This window comes from Gymnogyps californianus, chromosome 20 (assembly GCF_018139145.2).
Source record: "Gymnogyps californianus isolate 813 chromosome 20, ASM1813914v2, whole genome shotgun sequence".
NCBI lineage: Eukaryota > Metazoa > Chordata > Aves > Accipitriformes > Cathartidae > Gymnogyps > Gymnogyps californianus.
The window spans coordinates 969,896-992,338 of NC_059490.1; the positions used below are offsets into that span (position 1 = coordinate 969,896).

General features: G+C 67.7%; 1 protein-coding gene across 2 annotated transcripts; it reads left to right on the top strand.

Annotated features, from left to right (window-relative positions):
* Positions 1-1,387: 1,387 nt before the first annotated feature.
* Positions 1,388-10,689, top strand: LIMK1 (LIM domain kinase 1). 2 transcript variants are annotated; one of them, XM_050908815.1, is made up of 17 exons: positions 1,388-1,456; positions 3,676-3,772; positions 5,788-5,926; positions 6,322-6,431; positions 6,515-6,706; positions 7,656-7,761; positions 7,850-7,919; positions 7,980-8,034; positions 8,111-8,294; positions 8,441-8,527; positions 8,768-8,899; positions 9,013-9,072; positions 9,171-9,236; positions 9,334-9,490; positions 9,615-9,670; positions 9,799-9,956; positions 10,060-10,689. In XM_050908815.1, the coding sequence occupies exons 1-17, from the start codon at positions 1,399-1,401 to the stop codon at positions 10,211-10,213; spliced, it is 1,881 nt and encodes a 626-aa protein (XP_050764772.1). In that variant the 5' UTR covers positions 1,388-1,398; the 3' UTR covers positions 10,214-10,689. The 2 variants fall into 2 exon arrangements, with proteins under 2 accessions (XP_050764772.1, XP_050764771.1); XM_050908814.1 differs by having other exon boundaries at positions 7,850-8,034.
* The last annotated feature ends 11,754 nt before the right edge of the window (positions 10,690-22,443 follow it).

A 22,443-nucleotide genomic window follows, 5' to 3' on the forward strand; every position in this document is an offset into this window, starting at 1 on the left:
GGGGGGGTGTCTTGGGGTGTCACACCCCCCCCCTCCCCAGCCCCAGAGCTGACCCCGGGGAGGGGGGGGGAGGGGGCAGGATGAGGGGCACCCCGCATTGGAGGGAGGGAGGGAAGGGGGTCCCAGCGGTGGGGGGGGCTGCACGGGGAGGGATGTCCCCGTTGGCCGGGGGCCCCCACCCCAGTCCCCATGTTCCCCCCGGCCCGGGGGGGCCGCGGGCAGGAGGGGCTCGGTCCCTTCATGTTACTCACTTTGCTATAACTGGGTGGGACGCCCTATACAGAGGGACTTGCTTCCGACAGACTAATAAAGGACAAGTTTTTAAAGGACTCTGGCTCCGTCCCGTGTCCCTGTCCCCCTCCCTGTGATGGTGGCAGTGGCGGGTGGCCCGGCCCGGCACTGCCCCATGTCTTGTGTCCATGGCTTTGCCCAAGCCTGGGGACGTGCTGGGTCCTTGGTCCGGGGATGCCATGTGCCTCACTGCGTGGTCACTGCCCTGGGACACAGCGGGTGGGCGAGGGGACCCAGGGGGATGCCCGTGCCCTGTCCCACAGTGACAGCCCCAGGGATGAGGGGGACATCCATGTTCTGCCCCCACAGTGACAGTCTGGGGGATGACCTGGATGTCCATGCCCTGTCCCACAGCGACAACCCAGGGACCCAGGGGGAGGTCTGTGCCCTGTCCCATGGTGATGGCCTGGGGATGCAGGGAGATGTCCATGCCCCGACCCATGGTGACAGCCTGAGGACCAAGGGGGATGTCCATGCCCTGCCCTTGGTGACAGCCCAGGGGACGAGGGATACATCCATATGCTATCCCATGGTGACAGCCCGGGGGATAAGGGGGACATCCATGCCCTCCCCATGGTGACAGGCCACGGGATGATGGGGGCGTCCATGCCCTGCCCCACAGTGACAGCCCAGGGGCCCAGGGGGACGTCCATGCCCTGTCCCATGGTGACAACCCAGGGAATGAGAGGGATACCCGTGTCGTACCCCACGGTGACAGCCCGGGGTAGTCGGGGACACCCGTGCCCTGCCCACGGTCACAGCCCCGGCGCCCCGCGTTCCCCCGGCCCCGCCCTCATTCACCCTCGAGCCCCTCCCCTGCCCTTCTGACCACGCCCCATCCCCCTGGCCACGCCTCCCCGCCCCCTTCTCCCGGCCCCCCCCTGCTCCCCTAGCTCCGCCTCCGGCCCCGCCCGGCCCCGCCCCCCGGCAGCCGCGCCGGCGCCGTGCTCCCGCCCGGCCGTCCCCGCCCGCCCGCCGGAGCCGCAGCGGCAGCGGCAGGGCCGGGGCCGGGGCCGGGCCGGGGACCGGGCCGGGGCCGGGGCGGGGCGGGGCGAGGCGAGGCGAGGCGAGGGCAGGGCCTGGCGCGGCGCCGGGCAGCGCGGCTGCATGAGGTTGATGCTGCTGTGCTGCACCTGGAGGGACGAGCCTATGGGAGAGGACGAAGGTGCGTGACCCCCCCCCCCCGGCCCCCCCCGCCTGACTCAGCGCTTCCGCCGCCACTGGGGCCCCCCGACCCCCCCCCCGGGCTCACCCGCACCCCCCAGCCAGCCTGCATCCCCCCGCATCCCCCCTGCACCCACCATCCAGACTACATCCTCTCCGCAGCCCCCCGGCACCCCTACATCCTCTTCTGCACCCCCCATCCAGCTTGCATCCCCCCCACACTCCCCATCGAGCCAGCATTCCCCCCTGCACCTGCAAATCGCCCCGTGCACCCCACATCACCCCCTGCATCCCCCACTGCACTCCTCTTCTAGCCTGCATCCCCCTTGCACCCCCACATCTCCCCCTGCACCCCCTGTTCAGCCTGCATCTCCCTCTTGCACTCTCCATCCAGCCCACATCACCCCCTGCACCCCTGTAGCCCCCCACTGCACCCCCATTCCAGCCTGCATCCCCTACATCCACAGCGTGCATCCCCAAATCCCTCCATGCACCCCCCTGTCCAGCCTGCACCCCCCCCGCACCCCCAAATCTCCCCCTGCACCTCCTGTTCAGCCTGCATTTCCCCTGCACCCCCAAGTCTCCCCCTGCACCCCGTTTAGCCTGCATCCCCCCTATATCCCCCCCTGCACTGCCGTCCAGCCTGCATTCCCCCTGCACCCCTGAATCTCCCCCTATACCCCCAGTCCAGCCTGCATTCCCCCCTGCACCCCCGTCCAGGCCGCGTCCCTGCCTGTACCCTCCCTGCACCCCCACATCTCCCCCTGCACCCCCTGTCCAGCCTGTGTCCCCTCCTGCATCCCTGCCTGCACCCCCCTTCCAGCCTGCATCCCCCCTGCACCCCCAAATCTCCCCCTGCACCTCCCATCCAGCTTGCATCCTTCCCTGCACCCCCACATCCCCCTTCTGCACCCCTCACACTGCCACATCACCCCCTGCACACCCCATGTCCCCCTACTGCACCCCATCCAGCCTGCACCCCCACATCCCCCTCCAGCCTGCATCCCTGCCTGCACCCCACAAACACCCTGCACCCCGCTATCCCCCCACACCCCCTATGCCTCCTGCCTCCTTCTCTGCACCCCCACATCCCTACTGTGCCTGCCATCCACTCTGCACCCCCCAGACCCCTCATCCCTCCCTGCACCCCCATTGAACTCGCACCCCCAGTACCTCTGCAGCCACCCTGCATCCCTCGCCTCCCTCCCTGCACCTCCATATCTCCCCGCTGCACCCCCTTCTGTGCCCCTGCACCCCTTTCCATCCTGCGGTCCCCCATCCAGCACCCATCCTGCACCCCTCTGCATCCCTGCACTGCTCCTGTACCCCATCCATGCCGCATCCCCCAGCACCTTCTGTGTCCCTGCACCCCTCTGTGTCCCCCTATGCACTTTATGTCCCACTGGATCCCTCTTTTACACCCTCCCCATCCTGCACCCCCCCCAATCCTGCACCCCTTCATCCCCCTTGCTTCCCCCCTGCACCCTTGCATCCCCCCTGTATCTCTCCCTGCACCCCTTCAGCCCCCCTGCACCCTCTGTCCCCCTCCTACACCCCATCATCCCTCCTGCACCCATCCTGCACCTCCGCGTGTGCCCCCCATCCCGCCTCTCCTGCACGCCCAGCCACGAGCACCCAGGCACCCCTCCATCCCCAGCATCTCTGTGCGCCCCAAACATCTGTCCTGCTGCTCAGCACCCTGCTGTGTCCCCAGTGCCCCCCATCACCCCTGCACCCCCCGAACTGCCTGTGCTGGCCGAACCCTGCGCCCCCTCCAGCACCTCCGTGGGACACCCCTGGGTCCTCAACGCTACCCCCCGCCACCTCTGCACCCCATACGCACCCCAGACTCCCTGTGTCCCCCCACCCCCGTGGGCACCCAGCACCCCCCGGTGACGTGGGCACCCACGGTCACGGCAGTGCCCCCGGGGGACAGGGGCTCTGGAGGTGGCCTGGCACAACGCGGGCCCCGGCTGGCACCACCGCGCTGAGCCCCTGCCCTGTCCCCAGCCCCGGGGACATCAGCGCCACGACCTTGTCCCCATTACGGGGCCGATGGGTGGGGGCCAGGGGGGGCGGAATTCGTCACCCCGGACAGAGGGACTTAATCCTGGGGGATGCGCTTGGGTGCTGCCGTGGGGAGGATGGGGACAGCTGGCAGGGTGACAGCCCTGTCCCCCTTGTGTCCCGTCGTCCCCCCCCCCCCCCGCCTCCATCCAGGGACCGACCTGCCGGTGTGTGCGAGCTGCGGGCAGGGCATCTACGATGGGCAGTACCTGCAGGCGCTGAACGCCGACTGGCACGCCGACTGCTTCCGGTAGGAGCCTGCGGTCCAGCCGGGATGGCCTCGGGGACACCGGGATGCTCCGCGGGGACAGGGACGGCGGACCCCCTGGTCCGACTACGGCACGGACACGTGCGAAGCCGTCGCACGCACCCGGATGCTCGCCCGAGCGTGGCTGCGTGTCCTCGCGCCCGTGGGGCGGCGCAGGCAGCGGGGTGCAGGCAGGGCTCACCGGGTGATGCCAAGCCTGGCAGAGGGCTCTGCTGCCTGTACCCCGCTGCCGTCCCGTGCTGTCCCTCGGCGGTGACGGGGCGCGCGGGGCTGATGTCACCCGGCCCCCTCCCTCCCTGTTTCCTCTTTCACTCGCGCCCTCCCGGCAGCTCGAGCGGTGGGAGCCCTGAGGAGGAGGAGGAAGGTCCCAGGTTGGGGGGCGCAGGGGGTGGCCGGGACCTACCGGGGGTCCCCGTGGGACAGGGGGTGCTGAGCGCGGTGGGGGGACCAGGGTGGTCCCCCCCTCTCCTGTGGAGGATGCTGGCGGCGGTGCTGAGGAAGAGCCACGTCCTGAGCGCCGGAGCCAAGTGAGTGGGAGTGGGTCAGGCTGGACTCTGCACCCCCCGGGCCCCCCGGGTGCTCTGCCTGCACCCCCGGGTGCTCTGCCTGTCCCCCCTACCCCCATGCTCGGCTTCCCCCCCCCCCCCCCCCCCCCCCCCCCCCCGCCCCGGGCCATCAGCTCCAGCGAAACCACTGTGGGGGCCGCAGCTGGATCCGGCCTTCCCCGGCCCTCCCACGGGAGACCGGCTTCCGGCAGCCCTGGGCTCGCTGGCGCAAAAGCCTTCCTCCTCCCCCTCCTCCTCCTCCTCTTCCTCCTCTTCTTCCCTCCCCCCCTCCCGCTTGCAGCCGTGGAAGAGAGCGTGGGCCTCAGCCCAGTCACGCGTGGGAGGAGGAGGAGGGATGCGGCCGCCCCGTCGGGGTGCCGTGGGGCGGCGGCGGCGGCAGCGCGGGGGTTAAGGGGGCGGGGCCGCGCGGCCGCCCCTCATTGGCCACCGCGCACCCCCCCCCGCTCCCCCCCCGAAGCCCAGGGGAGGCTTCGGGCTGCGCAATCGGGCGGTGGAGTCCTCGCGCGGTGACGTCATGGGGTGGGGAAATTCCGCGCCGTGACGTCACGCCCGGTTGGTATTCCACCTGCGCGCGGCGCCCGCCCCCGGCTGAGGCGGGGGGGAGGCGGGGAGGGACTGCGGCAGTCCCCGAGCACCCACTTATAGCACCCCCCCCCCAGCAACCCCTATAGGAACTCCCCACTTGCAACCCCTCTGCACCCCTCCTACAGCACCCTCCATGCACACCCCCCCAGCAAATCCCCTAGTGCACCCCAGCTGCACCCCACTGCACAGCACCCCTGCGCCTGCCTGTGCACCCCCTAAAATTCACAGCCCCCTCCGCACCCCTGGGCGCACCCTCCTATTGCACAGCCCCGTGCACCCCCCACTGCACCCCCCCCATCCCCCTGCACCCCCCATCTCACAGTCCCAGAGTGGCTCCCCGCCCCCCCCTGCACCCCGCACTGCAGCTGCACCCTCCCGCACCCTGTTTGCAGCACCCAGGACGTTGCACCCTCAAGGCTGGCGTGTCCGTGACCAGGGTGGCACGTCCCTCTCTGTATCTCTGTGACCAGGCTGGCACGTCCCTCTGTCCGTGACCAGGGTGGCACACCCCTCTGTGTATCCGTGACCAGGCTGGCACATCCATGGAGGGCTGGCACCTCCTTCCCCATGCCTGTCCCTGTCCCGGTGTCCCCTGCCCTGTCCACCCTGGTGTCCCCGCATGTCCCCACACTGCCAGCCTGCGCTGGCAGCCCTGGAGCCACTGGCTGCCACCCTGGGGACGGTGACACACGGATGCGGTGGCCCTGCAGCAGGGTAGGAAACAGGGGAAGCAGCTTGCCCGGAGAGCCGTGGGGTGGATGGGCACCGGCTGCCCCCCAGGGTGATGATGGGGACAGGGTGGCGATGGGGACAGGGTGACAAGGGGATCCCCATCCCCTGCCGCAGGTGCTGCGAGTGTGGGGCCTCCCTGTCCCACCAGTACTACGAGAAGGATGGGCGCCTGTACTGCAAGAAGGATTACTGGGCGCGCTTCGGGGAGCTCTGCCATGGCTGCTCCGAGCAGATCACCAAGGGGCTGGTCATGGTGAGCGCCGGGGGGGGCACGGGGGTCTCCAGGGGGGGACACGGAGCCTTGACCCACAGCTGAGTGCCTTGGAAAGGGGCAAGGTGGAGAGGGGGTGCAGACCCCCAGCACAGGTTGGGCTCTGGGGGTGGCAGGGGTGTCCTCTGCGTTTTAGGGGACGTGCCCCTGCGTTGGGGCTGGGGGATGCAGGGAGGAGGCCAGGGTGGTGGGGAGGTGTCCCCGCAGCCATCCCCAGCCCAGTGGCATGACCGTGCTCCCTGCCCCGCCACGGCTCAGCCTGCCCTTCTTTTGGCCCTGGTGCACCCATGGGTGCTCCCAGCACCATCTGGGCCCTGGCACCCACGCTCGGTGCCCCGGTTGCCTGGGTCCCTGGGGCTGATGGCATCTGCCCGCAGGTGGCCGGGGAGCAGAAGTACCACCCCGAGTGCTTCAGCTGCCTCAACTGCCACACGTTCATCGGGGACGGGGACACCTATGCGCTGGTGGAGCGCTCCAAGCTCTACTGGTACGTCCCAGCCTGGGTGAGTGGGTGGGGGGGGACACATCCCCTGGCACCCCCCACCCACCCGCCTCCTCTCGGCCCCGCAGTGGGCACTGCTATTACCAGATGGTGGTGACGCCGGTCATCGAGCAGATCCTGCCGGATTCACCGGCTTCCCGCATCCCGCACACCGTCACGCTCGTCTCCATCCCCGCCTGCTCTGATGGCAAACGCGGCTTCTCCGTCTCCATCGACCAGGGCTGCGGCACCGAGCACCCCCGCACCGTCCGCGTCCGAGAGTGCGTCTGTCACCCCCTCTGCCACTGTCCCCTCCCCGGGGCTGGGGGCATCCTGCGCCCCTTCCGCTGGTGGGATCCACCCCACAGAGACTTTTTGGGGTGGGAGGGTGAGGGATGGGGCTGGTGTGTCCCCGTCGGCTGGGGGTGGCCAGAGGGGGGACCGTGGTGGCATGTCCCCAGCCGTCAGGGTGGCTTGGGGGTGACACGCTGGCGTTGCCCCATCTGCCAGGGTGGGCTGTGGGTACCGGGCTGGCATGTCCCTGTATGCTTGGGCTGGCTCGTGGGTACTGTGCCAGCGTGTCCCCGTCCAGGAGGAGTAACTCATGGGCAACATGCCTGCGTGTCCCCATCTGGTAGGGGTGACCCGTGGGCAGCGTGTCTGCATGTCCCCAGCTAGCAGGGGTGACCTGTGGGTACCATGCCTGCATGTCCCCAGCTAGCAGGGGTGACTCATGGGTGCCGTGAGTGCGTGTCCCCATCCCAGCGGGGTGACTCATGGGTACCGTGACAGCATGTCCCCATCAAGCAAGGGTGGCTTGTGGGCAGGGTGCCTGTGTCCCCATCCAACAGGGGTGACTCGTGGGCAGCGTGCCTGCGTGTCCCCATCCAACAAGGGCAGCTTGCCTGCATGTCCCCAACTAGCAGGGGTGACCTGTGGGCAGCTTGCCTGTGTGTCCCCGTCTGGTAGGGGTGACCCGTGGGCAGCGTGCCTGTGTGTCCCCATCTAGCAGGGGTGGCTCGTGGGCAGCTCGCCTGCACGTCCCCGTCTCGGAGGGGTGACTCGTGGGTGCCGTGACAGCATGTCCCCATCTCGCAGAGGTGGCTGGCGGGGCACATGACAGCCTGTCGCCATTGGCTGGGGGTGGCTCGTGGGCAGTGACCCAGCACATCCCCACCCGTGACGGTGTCGGGGCCGGGGGGCTGACCCTGCTGCCTGCCGGCCCCGCAGGGTGGATCCAGACTGCATCAGCCCTGACATGAAGAACTCCATCCATGTGGGCGACCGCATCCTGGAGATCAACGGCACCCCCATCGGCCATGTCCCCCTGGATGAGGTACGCTCCCCCCCGGGATGCTCCCCGAACCAGCCCCCCTCCCTGGGGTGCCCCCCAAACCACCCCCGCCATAATTTTCTGCCCCCAGATCGACCTGCTGATCCAGGAGACCAGCCGCCTGCTCCAGCTCACCATCGAGCACGACCCCCACGAGCCCCTTGCCCGCGAGTCGGGGCTTGCCTGCAGCCCCCTGCCCGCCCCGTGCAGCCCCCTGCGCTCCCCGGCCCCCCTGCCCTGCGGGGAGCCCAGCGCCATGCGCCAGCGGACTGTCACGTAAGGCCACCAGCTCGCCTGCCTCTCCCATTGGGGTCCCTCCTTGGGGGTGACCCTCTGTCCATCCATCCCGCAGGAGGAGCTGCAGCACGGACAAGTCTCCGGGCTCTGGCTCGGTGGGCTCGCCCGCATCCCAGCGCAAGGACATCGGTCGCTCCGAGTCATTGCGCGTCGTCTCCCGCGCCCATCGCATCTTCCGCCCCTCCGACCTGATCCACGGCGAGGTGCTGGGCAAGGGCTGCTTCGGCCAGGCCATCAAGGTGGGGCTGGGCGGCTGCAAGTGTCATGAGCGTGAGGGTCTCAGCTCTCCGGGGTGGAGGGGGGCGGGTATCATCTCCCCTGGGGTGTCCCCAGAGGTGGAGGTGGCAGCGGGAGCCGGTGGCTCAGCCCCTGTGCTCCCTGCTAGGTAACGCATCGGGAGACGGGCGAGGTGATGGTCATGAAGGAGCTGATCCGCTTCGACGAGGAGACGCAGAGGACCTTCCTCAAAGAGGTGAGCGTCCCCTTTCTTTAATCCCCCTGGTTTGGGGGACGGGGACACCAGGGATGGGGCTGTCTGCTCCTGTCCTCCACCCTGACATGGGATGCTGGGCACAACACCTGGAGTGGGGGTGACCACGCACCGTGGGGTGCGGGCAGCCCTGCCTGTTTAATGGAGAACACGTGAGCAGCGGGTCTGTCCGGGTGGGTGCTGAGTGCCCCGGGGTGTCACAGGCACGGGGGGGTCCTGCAGGTGAAGGTGATGCGCTGCCTGGAGCACCCCAACGTGCTGAAGTTCATCGGGGTGCTGTACAAGGAGAAGAGGCTCAACTTCATCACGGAGTACATCAAGGGGGGAACCTTGAGGGGCCTGATCAAGAGCATGGTGAGCACTGGGGGGGCAGGTTAGCCCCCCACCCCCACCCCACAGCCCCGGTGGGGCTGGGGGACCCCTCTCCTCTCTCCTCTTCTCTGGCAAATCCCCCCTCCTGCCCCCAGGACAGCCACTACCCCTGGAGCCAGCGGGTCAGCTTCGCCAAGGACATCGCCGCCGGCATGGTAGGTGCCCCTGGGGCATGGGTGGGTGGGATGGGTGCTGGCGGGTGGGGGACTGCGGGGTGGGGGTGCCCCTGGCTCTCAGCCCATCCTTCCCCCAGGCCTACCTCCACTCCATGAACATCATCCACCGTGACCTCAACTCTCACAACTGCCTCGTGCGGGAGGTGAGTCCCACCTCGGTGGTGTCCTCCCCTGGCCCGGGTGGGGGTCTCGGCCCCCTGCACAGCTTCCCCCGTGCCTCACCCCTCTCCGTCCACCCAGAACAAGAGCGTGGTCGTGGCTGATTTTGGGCTGGCGCGGCTGATGGTGGATGAGAAGAACCAGCCCGAACATCTCAAGAACCTGAAGAAACCGGACCGCAAGAAGCGGTACACGGTGGTGGGGAACCCGTACTGGATGGCCCCCGAGATGATCAATGGTGAGCCTGGCCGCAGTGCCGGGAGCGGGGATGTGGCCAGCCAGGGCTCTTGTCCCCAAGCAGGGGACGCTTGGTGGGGCAGGGACAAGATGTGTGGCAAGGCCTGACCCATCTCTCCCCGCAGGGAGGAGCTACGATGAGAAGGTGGACATCTTCTCCTTCGGCATCGTCCTGTGTGAGGCAAGTACCGCTGGGGTTGGGGGGGTCTCCCCTTGGGGTTGGGGTCGTCATCGTGTTTGGGGTCTCCCCTTGGGGTTGGGGTCCCCGCCTTGGGACTGAGCCCGCTCCTCTCTCCCACTCTCCTCCAGATCATTGGCCGGGTGAGCGCCGACCCCGACTACCTGCCCCGCACCACCGACTTCGGCCTCAACGTCAGGGGCTTCCTGGACCGCTACTGCCCCCCCGCCTGCCCCCCCAGCTTCTTCCCCATCGCCGTCTGCTGCTGCGACCTCGACCCCGAGAAGCGGTGAGTGGTTGGGACCCTGCAGCCCGGGGGACCACTGGGGCTGGTGGGGGGGGAGACGGGACGGGGCCAGCGGAGCTGCCACGTGTCTCCCCTTCTCACTCAGGCCGTCCTTCAGCAAGCTGGAGCAGTGGCTGGAAACCCTCCGCATGCACCTGGAGATCCACCTCCCGCTGAGCTCCCAGCTGGAGCAGCTGGACCGAGCCTTCAGGGAGATGCACCGGCGGGGCGAAGGCGGGCTGCCCGCGCCTCCCCGATAGAGCCCCCCCACCCGCACCCCCTCCGAAGCCGCAGGAGAAGGAGCTGCACCCGCCGCCAGCATCTGCTCTGGCTGCCGCCACCCCCGGGGCTGGATCCCTGGGGCTCCCCGGATGAGCCCCCCACTCTCTCTCCTCTGCACGGGCTGCCCACACTGCTGCCCGCACCGCTGCCTGCACCGTCCCTGGGAGCTGGCTCTCCCTGGGGCTGCACGGCTCCTGTGCATCCCTCCCCTACGCCATAGCTCCTGCTCCCAGGACAAGCCCGACCGGCCACACCACGGGGACCGTCCCCATGTCCCCATGTCCCCCCCTGCCCCGTCCCGGCTCGCTTCGCCTTTGCACGCCCGGGGGCTGCGTGGCCGCCGCACCCGCACGAGCCCCGTGGGCTCCCCCGTACAGAGCCGCGGCCTCGCGGCGGTGCCTTGGCTTTCCGTGAACTTGCACTGCGACACAGGAGGGACCCCCCGGTTCCTTTGGGGGGGGGGGTACACGGCCCCCGGCCCCCCCCAGGGGAGCACGGGTCCCAGGGCAGCCTCGTAGCAATGCCCTCGTCCTCGGCCGGAGCCTCTCACGCTGCTTCTACCAGCACCCCGGGCTCGGGGGGCTGCCGGCACCCCTGGCTGAGCAAGGGGTCCATGGCGCAGGGGGTGACAACCTCGTGGCGTGGGGACAGGCATGTAGCGATCCCCACCGCCCCCACGTCCCTGCTGCCCGTGCTAATCCGTGACCGCGCATCCCTGGGGATGGCGACGGGTGGTCCAGGGGGATGCGGGGATGCGGCTCGTCTCGGTCCCCTTGACCAGGGGTGGTTCGGGGGGCGGGGGGGTTGCGCCACGCGGTGCTTTTCATGCTCTTTATTCAGGTTCATTTTTCTGTAAGATATTTAAAGAGAAGAGTTTGTATTATTTTTTCATACAACGTAGCGTTTGCCATTTGTCACTGCCTCGGTTCTGCTTTCCCGAAGGGATGAAACTGTGAAGCCTCTCCGCGCACTTTTGCCCGGGAAGTCCAAGGCGACGTCCTCTCCGGAGGTGGGAAGGGAGCTCAAACTGTGATGTACCCCGAGCCGTGAGTTAATAAATCCTTCCCCGCTCGCTGCCCGGCCTGCTTGGGAATCGCTCGCCTCCCCTGGGGGGGCTGGGAGCTCTTGGGGAAACTGAGGCAGGAGGGGCTGGACTCTCCACTTGGGGTGGTGCGGTGGTACCGGACTCGGTGGCATCCCCCGGGCTCGGTCACCCCTGTGGTGGCACAGCACTGTTGTCCCCCTTCGTGCTGTTCCCAACCCATCATGGTGTCCCCCCCAGCCCTGGGGCTGATGCCATCCCTGCCTGTACCACCTGGCTGGCCCGCAGGACCCCCAGCCCGTGTCCCCTCCCTGCCTGGCCGTGCCCACCGTCACCCTACGCAATGGCAGAGCCCACGGTGGTGACAGGCAGGTGATGGGCCTGCACAACCACGGGCACCGTGGAGCGGCTTTGCCTTCGATGTAAAACAAGCCTCGGGGGACAGTGAGGTGGCCCGTGCCCCACGCAGTGGTGGCCCATGGCCGTCCCATGCTGTCCCTTTGTCCTCGTCACCTTCCTAAACCTAAAATTAAGGTCCCCAAGGTGGGGGATCTCCATCCTCGAGGGGGGTTTGAGCTTTGGCTAGAGAAAACCTGGACCCTGAGGAGCTCATGGGGGGATGACAGGGAAGGGACTGAGGGATGTCCCCAAGGATGTCCCCAGGGATGCTGCAGCTGGGCGAGGAGGGGAGGAGACAGCGCAGCCCGAAGGGGTCCCGGGATCCAGGCTGGACCCCCCCTGTCAGGAAAACCTCATGGTTTATTGCTCTGGGGATGCTCAGCCTCAGCACAGGAGGGACCAGGGGGGTTGGGGAGGTGACGGTGGTTCCGCACCCCCCCAGGGTGGCTTCTTCGTCTGACTGCCTGTCCCACGTCACCCTGGTGAAGGGACAGGGGCAAACACCCTGCCAGCGTCACAGTGCCGTCACGGCGCCCTCGGTGACATCGCGCCGCACTGGTTCTTTGCTCTGGGAGCAGGACACCATCGCTCCCCAGGAACATCGGGGTGGCGGGGGACCCACTGCGGCCGTCACTCTTGGGAAACACCATGGTCCCCAATCCCCTGCTGCCACAGGAGAGCAGGACCCTGGTGACCCCCAGCCCCGCAGTGGGAGCCCCCCATCCCTGCGGGACCCCCAGTCCCCCCGCAGCGCCTCGCCCAGCTGGATGGAGCTGCGGAGCGGGATGTGCCTGGTGCGGCCAGTGCCATCGGGCCACTTGCTGGTGATGCTACAGAGGACCCTCGGCGCCGGGCAGGGCGAGAGCCAGGCGAGAGCCGGCAGCCAGCCACGGCAGGGCCGAAGTTGTGGCCGCTCAGTCACCCCTGTGACCAGTGACTCGTCCCAGACCGAGCCACCGGCCAGGAGCCCCCCCTCACCAGGCAGGGAGGTGGCCCCAGCACAGCCCCGGTGGCCCCACGCCATGGCCGTCACCCACCCAAAGCCCCCCCATGGGGGTGTGCAGCACCCTGTGCCCAAATCCGGCCACCGGCGTGTGCGGCACCCAGTCCCCCGCCGGCCCCCCACCCAGCCGATGGCAGCCTGGCAGGGCTCCTCACCCCTGCAGCCCCCCCCAACCCTGCCTGACACCGGCGTGAGGGGCTTGGCCCCCCCGCTCCCAGCACCCGACTCTCCCCCCAGCCGTCACCTCCCAGGAGCGACAAGGGCACCCAGACCAAGCCGCAGGCCACCGAGAGCTGCCTCCGCATCCCCTGTCCCCCCCGGGGTCCTGCTCTGTCCCCACCTGAGGTGGTCCCCAGGGACATCCCCAGCAGGGCTCTGCCCAAGCTTGGCCCCTGCTCGGCGTGGTGGCCCTTGCTGCAGGCGGGGAGCCAGGTGTCCCCGTGTTCCACGTCCCCGCTGGCGGGCCAGCAGCCAAGTGCCACCACGGTGGTGGCAGCCAAAGGCAGCGATGGCTCCGGCAAGGACAGGGCTGAGCCGGTGCTGCTCAGCAGAGCCTCCCCCACTGTCCTCCTGCACGAGGCCCAGAGCGAGAGCTCCGGCTACGGCCACGATGATGGGGATGAGTCACCGGCCACTGGGTTTATCACCTTCTTCGTGGGTAAGTTTGGGGGACCGGGTGGGAGGGAGAGCACAGCTTCCCCCCAGCATCTCAGCGGGGTGGGCACGGGTGCTGCGGGGACCCTCCCCGGGGGACAGCAGCTGCCTGTGGGCAGAGGGTGACAGGCAGCGGGGTCCTCGTGAGGCTTGAGATGTGCAAGGAGAGGAGGTGCTGGGGTCCAGCTGGGGCACCCAGCTCCATAGGGATGTCCGGAGCTGGAGAAGGATTGCTGGGATCCCACCAGGGTACCCAGCTCCACAGGGACGTGGGGAGCTGGAGAGGGGCCACTGGGGTCCAGCCAGGGTGCCCAGCTCCATAGGGGACAGGTCCCTGTCCTCGGCTGCAGGAAGGCTTGCCCACACTTGAGGATTTTCCGGCAGCAAGCGGGAGGTGGCAGTGGGGACCTCCGGAGCCCTTTCCACCAGAATTTCTGTGGCTCTGGCCATCCCTACTTTGAGCCGGAGGCTGGACTAGAGATGTCCCGAGATCTCTCCTGTCCTACACCCCTCTGATCCACCATCCTACACCTGGTGCCTGGCTCTGCAGGGTCTCTGTCATGGTTGGCACTGTCCCCAGAGCCACCCTTTGTCCCCTGGGCACAGCGTCCATCCTTCCAGCTCAGGACTGGGAACTTTGCATGGTCCAGGAGCAGCTTGAGCCCTCCTTCCATGATTTGGGCAGGGAGGTGTCACTGTCACAGCTCCATGTCCCCCCCACCAGCAGCCTGGGCTGGGACAGGAGCCACCTCCTTGGGTTGCGCATGGCACCGGGTCACTGGGACCTGGTGGCTCCATGGGGTGAATCCAGACCCCAGAAACCCCTGCTGGGTGCCGAGGCCGATGCTGGTGGGTCAGTACCCGCCTGCCTCAGTTTCCCCTCTTGCTGGGGTGTGGGACGGGGGTGCTGGATGTGAGGATGGGAAGAAGGGGTCGTTGCTACAGCTCCCTGTCCCCCCACAGATGGGGCTGACGAGAGGCACGCCAATGTCCTCTGGTCACTGAAAATTGAGGCTCGCCCTGGGCAAAGCTGGGCAGGGAAATCCCATGGACCATGCATTGCTGCCTCCCTTGCTGGTGTTTTTTGTAGGGTCTATGTAAATGTGGCGTTTTTAAACACAGCACCAGGGATACGGCTCTCCCGTGCTTCCCTCCAGCATCACTGCCTTCCCTGATCGTCCACCCACCCATCCCTGCCCCTCTCTGCCATCCCTGTGGGTCCCATCCCTGACCTGGCTGGTGGTCCCTGGTGGGGGGACATAGGGGCCTTGGAAGGGACAGCCAGGGCTTAGTGGGGGGCCCTGGAAAACCTCAGCTGCTTCTGATGGGAAAACTTGTTTCTCCTCGGTCCTGCCGCCGTCCTCCACCGGCTCTGGTGCAAACCCCTTCCCGGCTGCGGCTCCAGAGGAGGAGGTAAGCGATGGGCTGGGGCTGCGGGGTGGGAGCTCGGGGTAACACTGGGGTGCTCCCAATTCCCCAGTGCCACCAGGTCGAGCACCGGAGATGGGCAGCACTGGCCAGTGAACCCTTTGCAAAGGGTTTGTGGAGGCTGGTGACATGTGATGAGTTGTGGGAGGGCTCAGCCGGGGGCAGGGGGGGGCAGGCAGGGAGTCTGTGTGTTATCCGGGGCTTCGGGTGTGATCCCAGCTGGGTGGGACATCCTGGGCTTGTGGGTTTGGATGGCCATGACTGTCCCCACTGCCGTGCTGCCATCCCAAGGAGCTTGTCCCGTGCCTGAGGGGCTGGCATCGGCTGGACACGGGGGAGCGTGGCCCCCAACAGCCCCTGGTCCCTGACGGGGGACCGGAGCTCCCTGCAGCTGCCTGGGGGGCTTGGAGCAAGGATGGGGAGACCTCGGCGCATGGGTTTGGGGGTCTGGGAGACCCTGACGTGTGGGGTTAGGGCTTGGGGGACACTGGTGGACGCGTTTAGTGTTTGGGAGACCCCGGTGCATGGGTTTGGGGGACTGGGAGACCTTGGCATCATGTGGGTTTAGGATTTGGGGGACCCCAGCACATGGGTTTGGGGGCTATTTGCTGCCCTGCAGGGATCAAGCATGGGGAGCAACCCAGGCATGGGCAGCTCTTACGGGCTCAGATCAAGGGAAAGCAGACAAAAGGCAGGAATCAAACCCCAGGCTTTCGGGGTGCCACCCTGAGCACAGACCTTCAGCCCACCTGGACCCCGTGCTCAGGATGGCTGGAGCAGATCTCGGGGGGCACCGTGGGGTGCACGATGTGGCTCATCCTCTCCGTGCTGGGAAAAATGGGTTTATCCCCAGCTTGGAGGCTGTTTGACTGCTTCAGAGACTGGAAAGCGCAGCCTCCCTGCCCGGCTGCCGCCTCTGCCCATCCTTCAGGGTGGCTTTTGGGATGGACCCTTCGGGGCTTTGTCCCCTGGGACATTTTATTTGGAGCAGCGGCGAGGTGCTCCGCTCTGGCTGGCATTCCTCAGCCCAGCCTCCGCTCTGGGAAGGCCCCAAAACTGGACCCGTTGCAACAGAAAGAGCTAAAAATAGCAGTTCTCACGGCGGATGCAGAAAAGCATCCAAACATGCGGCCTCTGAACCTGCCAGCAGCTGAGGACGGGGCCGACCCCCCCAGCCCCATCCCATGCCTGGCAGACACCCCGTGGCCTCTACGACCCCAAGTCTTCCCCCACTGAACCCCCTTCTTTGAAACCTCCCCAGTACAACCAAAGCCACCAGGACCTGCCTTGACGCTGGGGCAATGCTGGGTGCAGGCAGGGGGGAGCAGGCAGCCTCCCCGGGTGCGGGCAGCGAGGAGGCAAGGGGTTAACCTCCCTGCGCCTGCCGGATACAGCATCCTGGGCTGGGCTCTTCCCATCTTGTTTTGGTTTGAAGGAATAAAAGCTTTGGCAGTGGCGTAGCCACTTCCCAAAATAACTCAGCCTCCCATGGTAATTATAGAGCTCTGGTCCCCAGTAGCGGTTCGCGGTGGCTTCTCAGCCCGGCCGTGCCATGCTGGGACCTGATAACGCTGCTGCCAGCTGGGGTGAGGGAGACCGGGGTGCCTCAGGGACCTCGGGGACCTCTCGAGCAGTGCCAGCCTCCCTCAGCGTCACCGTCGCTCCCCTTGCGTCATCCTCCGGCCAAGAAAAATGCAGCCCCTTGCATCCCCCCTCCCACTCCACAGCTGATCCCTTCAGCTTTTAATGCTCTATTTAAAGCTTGGGCTGCAGCTCGCCAGCCTCGATGGGCGCTGGGCTATTGGAGCGAGGCCATGGCAAGCTGGTGGTTGCTCCAGGCTATGCCCGCCAGCCCGGCTGAGAACGCCCAACTCATCACAGCAGTGCTCAGCCTGCTCTCCTGCCCCCCGCGGGGCTCAGCGCTGCTCCTTGAAGGGCAGGGAGAGACGGGGCTGAGCTCCTGGAGCACCCAAGCCTGTAATCCCCAGTAATCTCAGAGGAAAGCGCTCGCTGCGGGGATTAGAGATGCAAACAGCCACCCTCACCTACCTGCCCCTGCCTGCTCCCCTGCCTGCGGTGCTGCCTGCAGCCCCCTAGCCGGCAGCGGGCGAGGAAAGGCTGCCGGGCGAGCGGGCTTGCTGCCTGGCCGCCCCAGATGGACGGGGTCCAGGTGGCGGCTGGGGCTCCCCCACGCCGCATTGAGCCTGCGTAGGTTATTTATGGGAATAAAGGGAACGCGGAGCCATCTGGCCACAGCCTGGCCCTGTAACATGGGGGGGACGAGGCCCTGGGCGGTGACAAGGTTGGGGACAAGGCTGAGATGCTCCCTGTGGCGTCACCCAGCCTCGGTGGGAGTCTCTGTGGGATCTGGCTTTCCCTGCTGGGAAATTGCCGCCGACTTCGTCTTATCGATAGGGAAACTGAGGCAGGGAGGAGCTGCCCACGAGAGGGATGCTCTGGGGATGCGTGTGGTCTTGCTGCCCCCCCCGGCATGGGGTGCATTTGGGGGGGGGACGAGAACAGCCCCAGTGGGCGGCTGGACCGGGAGGCTGAAATTTGGGGATGGCTGAGCCTCTGCCAGCTGCTCGCCGCAGGGAGCGGCCACCGCCGGCCAAGACTCCCCCGGCCCCTTTCATGGCCAGGAACACGAGCACCCCACACCGCCCCGGCCAGCTGTGCCAGCGTCCTCCCCTGCCCTCGGCGGGGACGGGGGATACAGCCATGTGCCACGGGCTCTTGCTGCCTTTGAAAGCACGGGCCTGGGGCCAGGGGCATCCCGGGAAGGGGCTGCAACCCCTGGCATGGGATGGGGATGGGGCCAGGGACACAGCCCGCGGGGTTGCTGGTTCCCCCTGCCAGAGTTCCGGCCAGTCGCAGCTGAGCCAAGGCAGGGCCACAGGCAGGATCGCCTGGCATCAGCCACGGGAAAGGCTCTGGGAGGGGGAAGCAGGCTGGGATTTTGCAGAGGGAGCACTGGGAAAGACTGGGATCCAGTGCCTTATGCCTAGTGCAGTCCCCAGTCCCTGGTACCTTGTGCATGGTGCCTGATGTGTGGTGCCAGCGTGTTTGCCTGGTGCTCAGTACGTGGTGCATAGTTCCCAGTACCCAATACCTGCTAACTGGTACCCGGTGCCTGGTGCCCAGTGCTCCCAATACCCGGTGGCTGGTGTGCAGCAACTAGTGCCCAGTGCCTCCTGCCCAATACCTGGTACCTGCCGAGCAATGCCCGGTACTGGTGCTCGCTGCCGGGAGATCACTCCCTGGTGCTGGGGCTGTTCCTTCTCACCTGTATCAGTAGCCGGTGCTGGGGCCTTGTACCCGCTGCCCGTGCCGGGACGCTGCGCCTGGTGCATGGTGCACCATGCTGGTGCCCTGTACCCGGTACTGGCGCCCTGTACCTGGTACCCAGTGCCAATGCCCTGTACCCGGTGCAGGTGCTGTGTTCCCAGTACCCAGCCCCCTGTACCAAGGCCCCGGTGCTGGTGCCCCGTACCCCGTGCCTGGTCCCGGTGCCCCGGTGCCGATGCTGGAGCCCCGTGCCTGGTGCTACTGCCTTGCACCGCTGCCCTGCACCCAGTGTGGAGTCCCCGGTGCCGGTGCCTGGTGCGTGATGCTGGTGCCCGGTGTACAGTGCCTGGTCCCGGTGCTGGTGCCCAGTGCTGGGTGCCGACACCAGTACCCGGTGCCAGCACTGGCTGCTGATGCCGGTGCCCGGTGCTGATTCCAGTGCCAGTGCCCGGGGCTGTGCAGTGCCTGGTCCCGGTGCACGGTGCCGGTGCCCGGTGCCGGGGGCTGATGCCGGTGCCCGGTGCCCGGTGCCGGTGCCGGTGGGGCCGAGCGGCCGCCCCCGCCCCGCCCGCCGCCCGCCCCGCCCCGGGCCGCCCCCGCCCCCGCCGCCTGCTATTTCTGCTAATCCCGGCGGCGGGGCCCGGCCGTGCCGATCGGCAGCCGCCGCTCCCGGACGGCGCCCGGCGCCGCAGCCATGGTAAGGCCGGCGGCGGGGCGGGAGGGGGGGGAAGCCGGGCTGGGCTGCACCGCGCTGCACCGCACGGCACCGGGAGGCCGGGCCCGCTCCCGCATCCCGGTGCCCTCCGTGAAGGTGACGGTGCGGCGGAGTGCGGGGGCGGAGCGGGCCGGGGCCGCCGGTGCCGCAGCGGGGTGGGGAGGGGGGGGCACGGGCAGCACCTGCCCGGTCCCGGCGGGCAGCAGCGGGGCAGCGGCCCGGGACCAGCCCTGGGGGAGATGGGGGGGGGGTTTATGTTATAACGGGACCCGCCTGCACGCCGCCCCTCACCCTGGCATCGGGGCGGGCGCCTCCCGGAACGGCGACGCTGCTTCCGAGTGGCACCTGCGTGTCCCCGCGACCTGCGGCACCCCCGGGGTGTCCCTGCGTGGGCGGGGGGGGGGACGACCGCTCTCGGGTGGCCCCGAGCGTCGCGTCGCTCCCCCAGCCGTGCCTTTGGCAGGTCCCCCGGCCTGCGGTCCCGGCGGTGCTGCCAGGCTGGCCGGGCCCTCCTGCGGGGACCGTCGCGCACGCCTGGAGCCTAGCTGCGCTTTGGAGCCGTCCCTGCAGTTACCGGCAAGGTCCGGAGCTGCCAACGGCCTTCCCGGCTCGGCGGGAGCCTGACCTGCATCACTCATCCTGCCTCACCCCTCTTTGGTGGTGGCAGGTCCCCAGGAGCCGCCCGTCAGGGCCACGTCCCCGCGGGGACCTGGAGGCACTCGCCATGCCCAGGGCGGGGATGGAGATGGAGGGTTGTGGCTATGGCTCTCGTGGCACCAGGGTTGCGGCCGCTGGGACAGCTGCCCTTGGTGGGGACCATCGTGGCCGTCCTTCCCCGGCAGCCGCCGTGGGAACAGGACCGGCACATTCCTCCGGAGCGGGACGCAGTGAAACCAGATAGGAGGGCGGCTGGCTGAGCGTGTCGCAACCGGCTTCCGAAAGCCTTCCCGAAAGGCTCCAAACCATGGCTTTGGGGATGGACAGATCCAGGCATGGAAACATCTGGGGGGGAGGACAACAGCGGCAGTTAGGGTACTGGAGGGGAGCTGGGCTCCCTTAGCCGTGGATGTGGGGCGAGCTGGGGCTGGAGGTGGGTGTGGACACATCCAGAAGGACCCGCGGAGGTGCAGCCAGTGCCCCCCAACACCAGTGCCACATCCCTCTGTCCTCAAAGTGGTCCGTGGCTCGCCCGGAGAAGGATGAGCAATGGTCCCCCTTGACCTCTGCTCCTGGCTCTTAGTGGGCTGGATCTTCTCGCCCGTCCCCACGTGCTGAGGCGCTGCCTTGTTTCCAGCCCGGACGGGCCCTGCTGTCACTTCCCGGCTCCCAGGGAGCCACCACGCGTGGTCCCATCACGGGGTCCCCACGTAGGTGCTCGCAGGTCCTTCAAGCTGGAGGATTTCCTGCAGGAAAGGGGCTGGAGCTGCTGCACCGAGGGATGTGTTGGAAAGGCTCTCATCCCACGTGCTCGCCTGTCTGGTGCTGACACCCTGCCCAGACTGGGGACCTGTGCCGCTGCCTGCCCCTGCATCCATAGGGTGCCCAGCACCCTGCTCCTGTTAAAGCTGTTGGTAGACTCAGTTCCCAACTGGGATGCTGCTGACGGGGTGGGAGGGGAGAGCTGGGGGGAAGAAACTCTGATTGCAGCATGCTGGCGGGAGTATCCCATGCATCTGGAGGCAGGTCGGAGCAGACGCAGCCCAGGTGCCGGCTGCCCCAGGGAAGAGCCGGGCTCCCCGGGCTGGTCCCAGCAGAGCTGGGCTTTGGCGGGGGCCACCGTGCACTTGTCCCGCGTGGGGTTCGTACCTTTGGGACAGGGTGGTTGTGCCTGGGATGTTCAGCCGTCGTGCCGCAGTGGAGCGGCACATGCTGTGCCGTGGGTGGCACATCTGGATGTCACCTTTAGGTGGGCTGGGGACACCTCGGCAGCCAGGCTGTGGGGACAGCACCTCGCCGGCACGTTCCCTTCCGTTTCCCTGCAGAAACAGGCTGGGAAAACCCATCCCATGGGAACGTGGTGCCAGGCAGAAAGATGCTAACGGGCAGCCGGTGGCTTTCCCAGCTCAGGCTTTGCCTGCTGCCCCTGTACCTCCCTCTGCCACGGCCCTCGGGCTGTCACCACGCGGGGAAGGTGTGATGCAGCGTGACAGGCGGGGAAGAGGCAGTGCGTGTGCCACCTCGCTGGAGCTGCCGGGCCGTGACAGCCCCGGCACCGAGTGCCGGCTCGCGCGCGGCCGGGCGTGTAATCCGCTTACGGGGGCACTGGCGCAGCCCCAGGCTCTCGCTGCGGTAAATCCCCACTCCTGCCGGGAGTCCGGGGTGGGACGGTTGGAAAGTGGTGGGTGTTGTAGGAGAACTATGCTACACTGGGCAGGGGGGATTTGGGGAGCGAGGGGCACTGCTGATGGGGTGCAGAGCCTGGCCAGGGTGGTGGCATGGCAGGGGGGTGCTGCAGCCTGCGATGCGGGGGAAAGGGGCTGCAAAGCCGTCGGGGAGCTCCCTTAGGGAGGTGTGGTGTGAGCCGGGGATGGTGGCACTGCTCCCCCGGGACCGGGCTGAGCAGGGACAGCTGAGGCCGGGTGGGGATGGCAGGTTCTGCACTGCTGGCGTTGGGTGGCCTCGAAGCTGGGTGGGGGGAGATCCAGCGTGGCTGGGACCCAGGGATGCTGGGGATCAGCACAGAAGCATCCAGGCCCCTCTCCATGTCGGCAGGCTCACGGTTCATCGCGCCTGTCCTGGCACCAGCCGATGCTTCCCGCTTCTTAGTGCTTTCCTGGCGAATGCAGCCCTTCCACGGCTGAGCGACCCCAGCTCCGTGCCTGAGCTGCTCTGATGCATCTCGACATGCATCAAGGTGAATCACCCTCCCGGGTGACCCCCGGCAGTGACAGCTCGGGTGCCCTCGCTGCCACCCGCGGGGCACTGTTAACCCTTAACCTCCCCAAGGATGAGCCGGGGAAGCTGAGGCAGGACCACTGGAGTTTCTGCCAGGGATCCCTGTGGTGAGCATCATCCCTGCTTCTCCCAGCCCGGGGTCGGGTCCTTCCCAGCCAGACCCACCAGGCGCAGCCAGAGCAGCGACTTGGAGCCGTGCGGGGAAGCTTTCATTGTCAGGCACAAGCGTTGAGTTTTCCAACAGTCTTTCATGGGAAACTGGGTTTCTTGCCTCAAAGACGCTGGGGCCTGCTGGGGCAGCTGCGGGGTGCTCCAGGGTGGGGAGCGGGAGAGGATCTGGCATGCACCGGGATGGAGGAGGTTTTTGTCCTGGGATGGAGGTGTTTCCAAAGGCTGAATGTCCTCCTGGGCTATAGCCAAGCTGTGTGCTCAGCCCAGGGAGGGGGGTGGTGGTGATGATGATGGTGGTGGTGGTCATGCAGCCCCCCCAGGGCCTGCCTTGCCACCTCCTTGGCCAACGGTGCCTTGCTGGTCCTTGACTTCTCGACAACTGGGCAGGAGCTGGGCTTGGCTCTGCCCCAGGGCTCCCCCTCCCCTCCTGTGCCTCCCACACTGGTCCTGCCCCCCAGCACCCACAGGGGCTGTGCCTGGCTGCTGGGTGCCGTGGACGCCTGGGCCACGGTGCCTGCCCAGGGTGGCGTTATGCTAATGCCGCTCCCTATCCCTCCGCGCAGCCAGTGCTGCTCAGCATCCTCTCCCGGCCACGGGTGATGCCGGCTCTGCC